Consider the following 16,046-nt stretch of genomic DNA (forward strand, 5'->3'; position numbering starts at 1 on the left):
CTACACTCAACTTCAGTTCCTATCTCATTCCCTAGAGAATGGACACTCAATTCAGTGTCACTGACAACCTTTACAAATGTGCAAGCTTTTGGAGCCAGTGGCTCATTCTGACAGAAGGACTGGCAAGATTTAGGAAGTAGTGAGAGTTCGGAAAATTCATCTAGAATCCCAGGTCAGGGGAGACACACTGGAAGGGATGAGAAGGAACTGGTTGCTGGGGATTGCACTGGATGACATTTGAAAATCTGAGAGCTAAAAGCTGGAAGATAAATGAAGTGCATTATGTGTGGTAGAGGTGGGAAAAAATAAAATAAAATAAAAGATATAGAATAAAATAAAATAAAAGATATAGAAAACTAAAAGGAATGAGGAAAGAAATAGCTACTGAGTAGCAATGTTGTGACTGAAGAAACTTAACATAAATTAAGGCCATGTTGGTGGTGAGAATGAAGAACATGTAATGTCAGCACCCAACTGCAGTGTTACCAATACACACCCTCAGTCTACACCCAGTCATCCTAACTGATAACTCTGTAGTCATACTAATGGAGAAGGCCGGAGAGTATGTACATAACATGTGTTATTTCACACTTGGCTCTCCCTTTGATTGCTTGTGGTTTGCCAGTTACAGGGCTGTCATAGGTGCTGGCAGGAGGATGTAGTAGGGATAATTTCAGAGGTAGGAAACATAGGGCAGGGAAATGGGTGCAGAAGGAATATGGGGTCTGATCAGTCTTTTCTGACATCTGACACTCACTGCATTCCTCAAGCACAGAAAAACCATCCACAGTGATGTGTACTGTGAGACACTACATAGCCTACAAATGTCTGTCAAGAGTAAATGGTCTAAACTGCTCATAGAGGGAGATATTCTGCTCCATGATAAAATGAGTCAACATGTCTGCAAGGCCACACAGAGTGTAATTTCCAAGTAGAAGTGAGAGTAGCTTAAGCATCTGCCCTACAACCCAGACATATCACATTGTGTCTTCCATTTGGTTGGGCTGCTAAAAACATCTCAAAGGAAAGTGCTTCAACTCTGTCCATGAACTGAAGGACATAGTGGAGGAATAGCTCCTGTTACAGCCACAGTATTTCTGGGAATAGGGAGTCCTCCAGCTTGTGAAACAGTGAGATAGTTGTGCTCAGGCCTCTGATGATTATTTTTGAATAAAGACTTCAATTATATGGAAGTGACGGCCTGGGAACTCTGCTTCACAACCATGCTGATGGGGTAATAACATATAGTGAAGGGTGAGGTGAGAACGGCTGTGTATTGCTGCAAGAAGTCTGCTTCTGAACAAAATATGATTGACTCGAATACCAAGGCTGTATGGGCAGCAACATCTGACATGGAAAGGATGCCACCTGTCAATATGTAAGTATTGTTCTCTGTTAGAAGATTTAATATGAACATAAGTGTGTAGCTGACCCTCAGTGACGGCAAGGTGAACATCAAGAAAAGTGGCATAGGATTTAGAATAGGACTGCATGAAATTTAATTGGGACAATATATATAAAGATTCCAAAAATTTTATCAGGTCTGCCTCACCATGAGCCCATATGGCAAAGATTTCATCAATGCACCTAAACCAAAACATGGGCTGAAGACATGGATTTCAGGAAAGCCTTGTCCAAGCAAGCCATGGAAAGTTTGGCACAGGAAGGATCCATCCTGGTTCCCAAAACTCTGCCTCTGATCTGTTTGTCCGTCTGCCCCTCAAAGATAAATTAGTTGTTGGGAAGTTTTTTTGAGTCATCAGTTTTCTGACTGGTTTGATGTGGTCTGCCACGAATTCTTCTCCTTTGCCAACATCTTTATCGCAGAGTAGCATTTGCAACCTACATCCTCAATTATTTGCTGGATGTATTCCAACCTCTGCCTTCCTCTACAGTTTTTGCCCCCTGCAGCTCCCTCTAGTACCATGGAAGTCATTCCCTGACGTCTTAACAGATATCCTATCATCTTGTCCCTTCTCCTTGTCAGCGTTTTCCACATATTCCTTTTCTCTCAAATTCCACACAGAACTCTCTTATTCCTTACCTTATTAGTTCAAGTAACTTTCAACATTCGTCTGTAGCACCACATCTCAAATGCTTCAATTCTCTTCTGTTCTGGTTTTCCCGCAGTCCATGTTTCACTAACATAAAATGCTGCGCTCCAAATTTACATTCTCATAAATTTCTTCCTCATAAAGGCCTATGTTTGATACAAGTAGATTTCTCTTGGCCAGGAATGCCCTTTTTTCCAGTGCTAATATGCTTTCTATGTCCTCCATGCTCTGTCATTGGTCATTTTGCTGCCTAGGTAGTCGAATTTCTTAACTTTATCTATTTTGTGGTCATCAACCCTAATGTTAAGTTTCTCAATCTTCTCGTTTCTGCTAATTCTCATAACTTTCGTCTTTTTTATTTACTCTCAATCCGCATTCTACACTCCCCAGTCTGTTCACCCCATTAAGAAGATCATGCAATTCTTCTTCACTTTCATTCAGGATAGCAATTTCATCAGACAATCTTATCATTGACATCCTTTAAACTTGAATTTTAATTCCACTCCTGAACCTTTCCTTTATTTCCACCACTGCTTCTTCGATTTACAGATTGAACAGTAGGGGAAACGACTACATCCCTGTCTTACACCCACTTTAATCTGAGCACTTGTTTTGGTTGTCCACTCTTATAATTCCCTCTTGGCTCTTGCATATATTGTGTATTACCTGTCTCTCCCTATAGCTTACCCCTATTTTTCTCAGAATTTTGAACACATTGCACCATTTTACACTGTCGAACACTTTTTTGCAGGTTGACTACTTATATCAATGTGTTTTGATTTTTATTTAGTTTTGCTTCCATTATCAACTGCAACATCAGAATTGCCTCTACCTTTCCCAAAGCCAATCTGATTGTCATCTAACCCATCCTCAATTTTCTTTTCCATTCTTCTGTGTATTATTCTTGTAAGTAACTTTGATGTGTGAGCCATTAAGCTGACTGAGCGATTATTCTTGCACTTTTCAGCATTTGCAGTCTTCGGAAGTGTGGAGATAATATTTTTCTGAAAGTTGGGTGGTATGTTGCCACACTCATACAATCTACGCACCAACATGAATATCCATTTTGTTGCCATTTTCCCCTCTTGATTTCAGAAATTCTGATGGAATGTTATCCATCCCTTCTGTCTTATTTGATCTTAAGTCCTCCAAAGCTATCTTAAATTCTGATTCTAGCACTGGGTCCCCTATCTCTTCTAAACTGACTCCTGTGTCTTCTTCTATAACATCAGACAAATCTCTCCCTCACAGAGGCCTTGAATGTACTCTTTCCACCTATCACCTCTCTCCTCTGCATTTAACAGTGGAATTCCCATTGCAATCTTAATGTTACCGCCCTTGCGTTTAATTTCACCAAATGATGTTTTGACTTTCCGATATGCTGAGTCAGTCCTTATAACAATCATTTCTTTTTCGATTTCTTCACATTTTTCATGCAGCCATTTCACCTTAGCTTTCCTGCACTTCCTGTTTATTTCATTCCTCAGAGACCTGTATTTCTGTATTCCCGAACTTCCCTGAACGTTTTTGTACTTCCTTCTTTCATTGATCAACTGAAGTATTTCTTCTGTTACCCATGGTTTCTTCAGTTACCTTCTTTGTATCTATGTTTCTCTTTCCAACTTCTGTGATTGCCCTTTACTGAGATGCCCATTCCTCTTCAACTGTACTGCCTATTGAGCTGCTCCTTATTGCTGTATCTACAGCCTTAGAAAAGTTCAAGTGTATCTCATCATTCCTTAATACTTCCGTATCCCACTTCTTTACGTATTGAGTCTTCCTGACTAATCTCAAACTTCAGCCTTCTCTTCATCACTACTACATTACCTGCATCTGGGTATGCCTTACACTCAAGTATCTGATTTCGGAATCTCTGCCTGACCATGATGTAATCCAAACAAAATCTTCCCGTATCACCCAGCCTTTACAAAGTATAGCTCCTCTTCTTGTGATTCTTGAACAGAGTATTCGCTATTACTTAGTGAAATTTATTATGGAACTCTATTAGTCTCTTTCCTCTCTCATTTAGCCTTTCTCCTCTATCATTCCTTGTCCCAAGCCCATATTCTCCTGTAACCTTTTCTTCTAATCCTTCCTCTGTAACTGCATTCCAGCCTCCCCCCCCCCCCCCCCCAAGACTATTAGATTTTCATCTACCTTTATGTACTGAATTACCTTTTCAATATCCTCATATACTTTCCCTCTCTCTTCAATCTTTGGCTAGCGGTGTTGGCATGTATACCTAAACTATCGTCGGTGTTGGTTTGCTGTTGATTCTTATGAGAACAACTTTATCACTGAAGTGTTCACAGTAACACACACTCTGCCCTATCTTACTGTTCATAAAGAATCCTACTCCCACTTTCTGCTGCTGTTTATATTACTCTATACTCATCCAGCCAGAAATTGTTGCCTTCTTTCCATTTCACTTCACTGGTCCCACTATATCCAGATCGAGCCTTTCCATTTCCCTTTTCAGATTTTCTAGCTTCCCTACCATGTTCAAGCTTTTGACATTCCACACCCCAACTCGTAGAATGTTATCCTTTCATTGGTTATTCCATCTTTTTTCTCATGGTCACCTCCACCTTGGCAGTCCCTTCCTGAAAATCCAAATGGGGGACTATTCTGAAATTTTTTGCCAATGGCGAGATCATCATGAAACTTTTCCAGTTACAGGCCACATGTCCTGTAAATAAACATTATTTGTCTTTAATGCAATGGTTTCCATTGCCTTCTGCATCCTCATGCTGCTGATCATTGCTGATTCTTCCACCTATATGGGCAGTTCCCCATCCCATGAACAAGAGTGTTCCCTGAATCTCTCTCCGTTCCTCTGCCCTCTTTGACAAGGCCATTGGCAGAATGAGGGTGACTTGTTATGCCAGGAGTCTATGACTGATGATTCTGATTATTAATCAAAATTTAAGTGGCAGCGGGTTTTGAGCCCAGAACCAAGGACATTTTGCTTATTAATCAAAGACACTACCCCCAGATCACGGGTACTTTGTTGGAAAGTATAAAGCTGATTAAGGTGAGTAGAAATGACATCACAGATTGGCATCAGGTGGGCATTGGTTGAGGTAATGTACAGCAGCAAACAGACCATGTACATAGGACATGTTGGTATAGACAGAAGAAGTATCCATGGTGACAAGGAAGGTGTGTGATGGGAGTGGGACAGTCACAAATTTCAGACAATCTAGGAAATGTGATTCTTGAGTTTCTCCCGGCATATTTGATAATCAAAATATTTTGATAATCTAGGAAATGGTTGGTGTCTTTAACAGAGTAGGGTGGTGTCTTTAACAGAGGAGGGAAGAATTTGAACTACATGTTGCAGGTGGTGATCAACTAAGGCAGTATATCTTCAGTGATCTTGGGAATGAGATAACAGAGGGAGTACAGATTGAGTTGTTACTCCTTGTGAGGTGTCTGGGTTTAAAGGAGGGACTGTAGGCCAGTTTGTATCACAAGGATAGGATGTTGATAGACAGCAGATGCTATATGAAGGATACCTTGTCGACCAGGAGGATGATTACGAATCTTCAGTTTTTAGGGAATGAAGAACTTGGGAGTTCTGCAGAGGACAGGTTAGAGTCATGTTGTAGGGACCTGAGAATGGATTGTGAAGCAATGCTGGGTGTTAGGAATTCTTGAAAGGATTGCAAGGGGTGATTTTGAGGTAACGGTGGTGCATCAAGTTGGGATCATGGTCAGAACTGTTCAAGGCAGGATTCAATGTCAGATTTTCTGTTTGAAAGGTTCTGCGATTGGGTTGCAAAGTGATATTTCCAGTACACACAATGTGTGAAGGAAACAGGTCCTTCAGCACACACCAGCACGATTACTTGCAGATTTCACAAGTTTAAGGGGGAAATGGGACCCTCTGACAATACAAATAATTCAGGAGGTTCAAGTGCCTCAGATGAGAGGTTGAGAACACAGTACTGTTGTGGATGGTTTTGTGATCATGGATTATCATTGCTCTGGAAAGCATTCGTGAAGGCTGGGTTATGTTAATAAGGCTGGCCAAGTGAAGTTTCTAGGAGAGGAGTGGTGGTTGGTGATTTGGGAGCTGTAGAGGGTCAGGAATGAAACACCACTGTTGAGATGAAGGAGAAGGTATGATAGCTTTCCAAAGTGAAGTCCGACCTGCTGTTGCAGTCTGAAGTTGGTATGTCACACAGTATCATCCTAGGAAACACGAGGGGCAGGTAATTTCAAGATTTTGTAGGAGGTGTGAAGTCTACTATACAACATGACAGTCATAAGTTTGGTACCTGTTTCACCACACAAGCCATCTGGATTCTTACCCCGGACACCAGTTTCTCAGAACTCCACAAGTGGGAACTAGTGTTACAACATGTCCTTGGTTCTCACCACCCATATGGCCTTAATTTACACTAATTCATTCGATCTTAGCATTTCTTCCCAGTAACTATTCCTTTCTGCACTCCCTTTTTGTATTCTGTATCGTATCTTTTGACCTGTCTATTTTCCTCACCTCCCACTCTACCACATATAATACTGTTTGCTTTCCTGTTATTAACTCTTGCACAATGTTTTTCAGCAGTCTCAATCTTATTTACAACACTGTCTTCCACCTTTAAGCTCTCAGGTTTTCAAATCTCATGTGGCGCAATCCCCATCCTTCTCATCCTGTTGTGATGACGCAAGCTGGGATAATTTTACTTCCCCTCTTGTTTTTGCCATCTGCCTCCTTAAAATTCATTTTTTTTTCATTTTTGTACTAATTACCATTAACATACATGAGTATAATCTGCATTTTCATATAAGAGAAAGTTGGCCCTCAGTTTTAAAGAATTTAACACTAGTTCTAATTTTTTTGCTTAGTTTTATGTAATTGATTTTCTAATTTATTTTGACTACTCCTAGTTAATACTTTTGTTACAGGGTGAAATCAGTAATTGTTTCATAACTTAAATTCTATTGTTGACTTATAAACAAATATACATTCTGTAATAACTGTAAACATTTGGAAGATTAAATACTAGTAATCAAAGTATATATTTGGATCTATTTGAAAACATGTTAGCAAAGCCAACCATTAATTAATTCCAAAGTAATTAACAGTTTTGTCAAAAGTATTGTTTGCGCAACAATATTTGTTAATTTCATGATTTAAACAAATAATTCGGCCTAACTCTTGTAGTAGAAGAAACTGTTAAAAAGAACCAATTTTTCGATGTATTCAGTTAAGATTTAACTGTAATTTCTGTAAATTTAACTTTGAACAGCATGTATTTTCAGTACCTATTATTGCGAGGATATATAAGGGCCCGATTTTTGGTCCCAAGACAATCAGTCCACGGCTGAGTTTCAGAAAAGAAACCTGTGTCGGTTAGAACAATAACAACAATGCTTGAACTTAACTGTGAAATAAATGTTACACAATTGGGCCATGTACTAAAACAATGACCGTGTGTGCTCCATATGTACCTTTTTATTCTTCAAGAAATGTGATCTATATGGTTAGGCTTTTACTGCTTGTAGATATTCAACAGGAAACTATTGTAGCAGTATGTGGATGTTTGCCTGCTACCTATTAATGAGGCTTATCGAAAGATAAACAATAGTGCACTGGCCATATAACTGTATTATTGAGGGGTTGTGAACAGTGGAAATAAAGTACTGTGAAATGCAAATGTACACCTGTCAGCTACATCATTTAATGTAGTCAGTGTTGTTCTTCCACACCACATTTTTCAGCCAGTGTAGCAACAGAGTAAGTTGACACCGAGGACGATCAACAAAGAAATAAAGCAGGGAATGTCGTCACACTGGCTGGTGAATCTCCCTTGATTTGTGTTTCTGGGAGACCTTTACAAACTCATTTCCTAAACCTTGCCAGTCCCTTTCTTTCATCTCACTACCTTCCCCTTCAATATTTCTGCCAGAAGGAGGAGTCACTGGCTCCAGAATCTTGCACATTTCCTTAATCTTTATACATGTTTTCTCCCGCTGCTGCTTGATGGGTGGATTTTTTATCTATTCAATTACATTTTCAAAAATGTTATTTTTGTTAATCTATCCTTTTCTTGATATTGTTATTTCATATAGGACTTCGTATTGTTTGATTAAGCACAGGCATAATTTAGTTTCACACATATCTACTGTCTGTACTGGGAATTGCACCAACAAAATGGAAGTACTGATGAGCCTAACTGTCTGCTAATCTAGCATTATTGCAAGCAATTATACTTACCACTAGCACATCTGCTTCTGGTCCATTTGTAATCCAGAATTTATTGCCATTTAAAACATAATAGTCTCCCTTCTTCACAGCCTGAAGCTTCATAGATACCACATCAGACCCTGAGCCCGGTTCAGACATTGCTAGGGCACCTATGTGCTCCCCTGAACACAGCTGTTGATAAATGTTACTTGAATTTATATGCTGTACCAGATTTATACAGAATGTTACAAAAATAATATACAATAAAAAATCATTCAAAATTATGGAACACAGCAAACAGTTGTTCTTTCCTTTCAGGCTTTATTAAAGCGAATCTAGATTCTGGCTAGTAACTAGCAATTATCAATGTAGTATTTCAGAGTACTAAAACATGTCCTAGTGCATCTGTCCCCTCTTATTTGGGTTCCTGTTACAGTTCATTAAAGTCTTTAATGAACTGCGACAGAAGCCCGAATAACATGGGACTGACGTACTAGAGGCCCGAATAATGGGGAACTGATTCACTAGGACATGCATCAAAACTCTGAAATACTGTACTGATAATGGCCAGTTACTAGCTGAAATCTAGATTTGCTTTAATAAAGCCTAAAAGGAAAGGATGACTGATTGCTGCGTTCCATCATTTTGAAAGTCCTATCACAGTCATTGAGTGCATTCCCCATTCCTAATGGAGGGTAACTTTATACAATAAAATGACAATGATTGTGTAAAATTACTGAATTATAACAATACAAACTGTTTATTTACCAGACATGCACTTAACATTTATGGTCCAGTCAACAGAAATAATAATACTACTTAATACTACTTAATACTCACTGTCCCTAAAGAATATCTGCTCTGGGTAATGTAGAGGCACAATATAATTACTGGGAAGTGTGTTAGCACAGGTGCCAAAACTAATAATTTCTGAAGATATGATGTTATGGTGTTATATAATAATGTTAAGTAAGTAAGGATACGAAAGAAAAGGTTTGTGTGTGAGACTCTGGCATAAGCAGAATAAATCACAAAGTAAAAAACTGATTGCTAAACCTCCTTCATCCACAAAGACAGGATAAAGAGCAATAATTGGAACTGGAAGAGCTGTGCAGCAGACACCCAAAATGCAAACAACAGCACGACAGGATGAAGCATAAATTAACACTGAACAAACCAAACAAGGATAATGACCAAGGAAAGCAGGATAGGTGCCTACTTTACCAACCTTTTGATCAGTTCCATTAAAACTGATTTCTTGGAGCTCAGGAGACATCAGTCCTCCACATTACTGTGATATACTGATGGCATCCTCCATAAATGAAGCTGTTGCCAACCTGAACAATTAAATTTTCATACACAGAGTTAAGTCATTTTGCGACATATATACTGTCACATTTCTTTTAATAACCAATAAGCAGAAAATGCACAGAAAGCAGCTCAGCTTCTCAAAGTGGACCAGAATCAGTTATGTTTCTACTATGTTGGTGGCACTAAAAAGCCCCATTGTCATGGCTAAAGTAGTGGACAGTAACCTACCAGAGGACTCCTCTTCCTTCCTTATGTCAGAAGCTGAAAATGTCAAATCAGTATTGTTGGAGCATCAAACATACAGCCACAAATCTCTGCTCTTGCAAATGAATTTGTACGATGATCAATCAAACATTCTATGCTCCAAAAATATTTTATATCAGTATTTAAGATGATCAAGAAATAATTTCTTTAGAGTAGTTACTCAGAAATAGAATGCCTTTGTTTACAAATGTGGATAAGAAAGGGCAGTGATAGTTTGGGAGACCACAGAAAGACCCTACATGAGATGGTCACAAGCAGTGTCTCTTTTTGAGCTTTCATATGCTTTAGTGGCTATGTTCCTCACTCCATAATCAAGGTAGGTATCTTGATTTTTGTAACCTAACAGTAGTTTTTAGAATTAGATGCTAATACAGTTGCGATGATGTGCTGAATTTGAACAAGACCAATAAAATAGCATATACATAGTTACTTTTGATTATTTCAGCAACATCCTTTATGAAGCTTCTCTGCCACAAAGCAATATTGTTGTGCATTCTGAAAAGGGATAAAGGTAAGCTCTATGGTAAACCTGTAAAGTGGAAGCCATTAACTTTCCTGTCCAGAGCGGCAAGTGTAGACAACTTGGTCAATATAGCACCACCAGTATATGGTGGTACAAATACTGGCTTTGGTGAAGTAAACCACAACAGATGCTGGATCTATAATCTATCTACCTATCTATATCCAGGTCCCATTCCAGCTAGTGCCGGGTCTGAGTGCTGACGAGTCCTCTCCATTCGGCTCGGTCTTCCCACCACTTTTCTTCCTCCATTTGCTGCTAGGTCAGGTCAAACCTCTCCTTCCCACAGGTATTCTCATTCCTGTTTTCCACCGTGTTCTTGGGGGCCCTCTATGTCTTTTTCTATTCATCTTCAGTTCTTCCACAATTTTGGGGAGTCTCTGCCCATGCATCCTCTTAACATGCCCGTACCATCTTAATCTGTCCCCCCCCCCCCCCCCCCAATACTTTCTTGTTTAAGGTGCTTTCTAATATCTACATTCCTTACTCTGTCCATTCTCATTTTTTCCTTAACTGCTCTGAGAAATTTCATTTCCCATGCTTGCATTGCAGTCTGCTCCAATCCCTTTCTGTCATTGTCCATATTTCTTCTCCATAGGTTACAATAGGGAAGTAATAACTCTTATACATAAGGAGCTTTGCTTTTTCTGAAACTTCCTTATTCCAAATCAGGTGTTTTATTGTTTGGCAGAAATTGCCTCCCTTCTGTAACGTCCTATTAATTTCGTTGGTTATTCTTCCATCACTAGATATTTCACTCCCTAAATAAGTGAAACTATCTACCACTTTGAGGGGTTCTCCATTCAAAGTAATATTTCCGTTAATCCCTTTGTCTCTTCCAAATACCATTACTTCAGTCTTATCTTTATTTATTTTTAATCCATACCTTTTCATTATTTCATTCCACACATCAAGTTGTAACTGTACATCTACCTCTTTATCGCCCCATATTACCATATCATCTGCAAAACTCATATTTTTGTCTTTTTCTTTTACTATATCTTTAACTGCCCTATTCATTCCCTCCATCACAACATTAAAAGGTGCAGGAGATAGTATACTTCCTTGTTTAAGTCCTTGTCTCATTTCAAAGTATTCAGAGTTCCCAATGGGGTTCTAATTCTACAATTGTGTCCTCTGTACATAGTCTTTATTACATTAATGTATAAATCTTCTATATCTATCTTCTTCATTTCTTCCCAAAGTCTTTGCTTGTTAACTGAATCATATGCCTTTTCTATGTCTATAAACACCATTACCACCCTTTTGTTATATTCCCAACTTTTTTTCCATTAGTTGACAGATAGAAAATATCAGGTCGATCGTGCTTCTTCCTTTCCTAAGCCCATACCGTTCTTCATTTAGCTTCTTTTCTATCTTTTCACTTATTCGATTTAATAAAATTCTTTCAAAAATCTTGGCTCTATGACTCATAAAGGTTATACCTCTGTATTTTTTACAAAGTCTTTTACAGCCTTTTTTTGCAGATGGGAACAATGACTACTCTCCTCAAATTGTCAGGTATTGTACTATTTCTCCACACACTTGATAGTACTCTATACAGTCATTGCATTGCCACTGGACCTGCTGCTCTTATGTCCACTGACACTTCATCAGGTCCCCCCCCCCCCCCCCCCAATTCATCTTCACAGCTATTTCCATTTCTTCCTGTGTAATTTGTCCTAATTCTGCTTTACAACTTCTCTCAATTACTCCATTATTTGTTGTTTCCTCATGTACCTGGCCTTTGATTGTGGCACCATACACTACCATTAACCTGGCTCCAGGGAGGTAGGATCCCCTTCACTATTCCTCCACTAAGGTAGTTCCTGTGTGGAATGTCCACACTGAGGAGGTGGGCATCCTACACTTCAGTAGGCCAGAGTGATAGGATGGCCGAGTTCAGGCAGGGACCCAATCCCGTGGGGTATAACACAGAACCCATGCCCAGGGTTGCGAGTTAAGACCTTAATGACAGCAACGGCAGAGAAGAAAGACTTCGGAACAGCGTAGTTGACAGATGAGGCAACCCTCCTTTCTGGGGATTAAATGAGAAGGGAACCACTGCCTTGTGGTTGAGGAGAAACTTCTAAGGCTAAGGGAGACAACCCCAACAGAAAATCCTTTCTTGCATTAGGCCTAGGAAGCCAGTAGGAAATACTTCATATATTGCTTTCAAAACACAGACGAGCCTTGGATCTATAATCTCTCAGAACAAATTCACTTCTTCTGGATTTCATGTCACCTGTCTAGATCTAACAGACATCTTTCTCCAAACTGCTGTATATTCTACATCCATTGATAAAAAGCAAAATTTATCATTATGTTTCCAAATTCTGTTTCATCTTAACTTGCTGTGTTTCTCTTGGCTTGGGATCTAGGAAGACCTAGCTATCTAATACTATAAAAATCCCATTTTTATTATACCCTTTCTTCACTTTTTTCTACATTAAAGGATCCTAAAAACTAAATGGATTTTGACTTTCTATGGCTAACTGTTGATGCATTCAAACCTAAAAAATATTATTTTGAGCATGTCTCATGAAAAAAAAGGGCCACTCGACAGTTCTCTAAATTTTCTGTCATAAATACAAGTAACATAAATAAGACTTCTGTTAAAAAACTTATAGTATCAGTTAATGTTGATGAGCAAAAGAAGTGGATATCTAACAATTTGGATTGTCATTACAAGCTTGTCAAAATATGATCAGTTTATAATACAAAACCATCCTAGATGGAAAACATAATTACCTTAGGAAGATATTTTGCTTTCTGTTCTTGTGTACCGTTCTTGTTGATTTGGTTAACACAAAGATTCGAATGTGCCCCATAACTAAGAGCAACCGCTGCACTCCCACGTGATATTTCTTCCATAACTACAACATGATTTAAATATCCCAGGTCAGATCCTCCAAATTCTGTAGGGACTGTCATACCCAGCATTCCAAGGTCACCAAGCTTCTTCCAAAATTCCTGTACAATCATTTTTTTTTATCTTCTTGTAGTGAAAACACAAAAGCAAAATGGTCCATATTCAAAACAAGCAAAATAAGCAGCTGTCTGCTCTAAGGTTACAAACATTTTCACATTAACAAATAGGACAACAAAAACTGATATAACATACTATTGAAAAAAATATGAGTGTTTCTTACCCTCATTTCAGAAAATTCATTTTTCTTGTCAATTTCTGCAGCCTTCGGTGCAAGTTCCTTCTGGACAAAATTAAAGACAGTCTGGCGAAGCTAGGGTAAAATCAAAGACTAATTTTAGATACTCACAGAATAATAAAAACTCTTAATAACACCAAAAATATTTTAATAAACACACAAGGCAGAAAATAAACTAAACTGATAATGAAATTTTTTGCACATCATTTAGTGATAAAATATTCTTGATAAATGGCTACAAATAGAAATATGTAAGTTTTACACATCTATAATTTTACTCCATCATCATTTTTATCTGACAGCTGGTATGAGATTCGTTAATCTTCCCTTCCTTTCCGGAACCCTATATCAAGACAATGCCTTGTCGGGGCTGCTATGGTACTGACCATATGTTATGTAAGCTATTATGAGATTGTCACTCCCAAAGACATTTTAAAGATACTGCAAGGTCTTCTCCATGGAAGAATTTGAGTACACCTTCTGTCTGCATTTAGTGTTCTGCATGATCAAATGTTACAACTTTTTCAAAGTGGTTGCACATCATGTAACCGAGGTGGGATGTGGGAACCAATCTAGTACTTACTTTGATGGATGTGGAAAACCATCTAAAATCCACATCCAGGCTGGCTGGCACACTTACTTCCCATTGTTATTCCATGAGGCAGATCTGATCTGGGGCCAGCATGCCTCCCCATGTCCCAGAAGACTTTAATGCATATGACTATCTGTGTGGGTTAGGGGCTTGTTAATTTTTGGTTATAGAAGACTAAATTAATGAACAAAATATCAATACACAGAACAAAGTAGTCCACTTAATTTAGGAAATAACATTAAATCCTGGAAACATTAAACGCATATATACACTGCCTTACGAGAAAAGTGAAGCACAGAAAGACCTGACCGGATGTTAATGTAACTTTGTACAGATGCACACTATTGGCAGATATGTAAATGATTAGAGTTACAACTATGTGCCACGTAAACATGGACACCAGAGTGCATTAGTGTTGTTATCAGACCCCATAGGGTACATAATTTACGTGAACAGCTTCAGATACTGAATTATCACTGAAGGTCATGGAGATGATACATACTCATGTGAGACAGCATTATCAGCACCTGACAGAGCAGGAAAGGGGCCTCATTATGGGTCTGGATTTGGTGAGTTCATCAAATCGTACAATATCCAGTTTTGTGGGGCACTGGAATATGACAGTGATCAGACTTGGGCTGCATGGGAACGTAAGGGAAGACACAAGCAACATAAAAGTTCCAGTCGACCATACCCGACCACCACAAGGCAGAATTGGCATATTGTGTACCAAGCACATTATAACACCTTGACACATCTGCACCTGTCATCCAAGAACAAGTAATGGACTCCCTGCAGCATTCTGTGTCGTCCCATACCATTGGTCTGTCTGAAATGTAAAAATTATCTGGTGCAAATTGTGTATGGTCAGAAGGACATTGTACAAAACGGACCAATTGAAAGAGTCAGTTCAACTGTTAACACACTATTCAAAAGCATCGAGTCTGGTCATCTTAGCTTAGAGTTTCTATGTTTTTCCTGAATCATTTCAAGCAAATGGCAGTGTGATTCTTATCGTCATAAACTCACTCATATGCTCTAACCAGCTAAAAATGCTCCTGTCAAAGCACAAAAAAGCCAAATATGCTCGTCTTTAAAAGACTGATAAAGTGGGGAACCAGTGCCTCAGTCCTCATTCCCCCATCCTCACCAAAAATTCTGGCATGCTAACATATTCATATTCTTTTAGGACACAACTTCTAAATTTGTTCTAAGTTTCTGTCTATAGTGAAGCCTTCATACTCAGCATCTCCATCTCTCTGCCACACTTATATATGTCTCTGTCCTCCCCCCCCCCCTCTCTCTCTCTCTCTCTCTCTCTCTCTCTCTCTCTCTCTCTCTCTCTCTCTTTCCCATTGGTTTTAACCCACATCCTTTCGTCTTTCCCTCTCCTTCCCTCTTTCCTGATGAAGCAACCATGGGTTGTGAAAGCTTGAAATGTGTGTGTGTGTGTGTGTGTGTGTGTGTGTGTGTGTGTGTCTATCAGCACTTTCTGATAGATACAAGTAAGTCACAGAATTTTTTAAATATATTTTTCCCATGTGGAATGTTTCTTTCTATTATATTCATATCATTAATGTGAACCCAACAATTATATATATATATATATATATATATATATATATATATAAAGAAAGATGATGGGACTTACCAAACAAAAGTGCTGGCAGGTCGATAGACACACAAACACAAACATACACACAAAATTCTAGCTTTCGCAACCAACGGTTGCCTCGTCAGGGAAGAGGGAAGGAGAGGGAAAGACAAAAGGATATGGGTTTTAAGGGAGAGGGTAAGCAGTCATTCCAATCCCGGGAGCGGAAAGACTTACCTTAGGGGGAAAAAAAGGACAGGTATACACTCGCGCGCGCGCACACACACACACACACACACACACACACACACACACACACACACACACACACACACATATCCATCC

At 38.9% G+C, this 16,046-nt stretch overlaps 1 protein-coding gene across 1 annotated transcript in view; it reads right to left on the bottom strand.

The window, feature by feature from the left end:
• Nucleotides 1-16,046, bottom strand: part of LOC126101566 (isovaleryl-CoA dehydrogenase, mitochondrial) — a 67,485-nt gene that overhangs the window by 39,025 nt on the left and 12,414 nt on the right. Inside the window, exons 2-4 of the mRNA XM_049912211.1 lie at nucleotides 13,501-13,590; nucleotides 13,100-13,321; nucleotides 8,284-8,445 (exon numbers count right to left, since the gene is read on the bottom strand). Of these exons, the coding sequence (XP_049768168.1) occupies nucleotides 8,284-8,445; nucleotides 13,100-13,321; nucleotides 13,501-13,590 (474 nt within the window). The remainder of the gene's footprint in view (nucleotides 1-8,283; nucleotides 8,446-13,099; nucleotides 13,322-13,500; nucleotides 13,591-16,046) is intronic.

The sequence above is a fragment of the Schistocerca cancellata genome, chromosome 9 (genome assembly GCF_023864275.1).
Source record: "Schistocerca cancellata isolate TAMUIC-IGC-003103 chromosome 9, iqSchCanc2.1, whole genome shotgun sequence".
Classification (NCBI taxonomy): domain Eukaryota; kingdom Metazoa; phylum Arthropoda; class Insecta; order Orthoptera; family Acrididae; genus Schistocerca; species Schistocerca cancellata.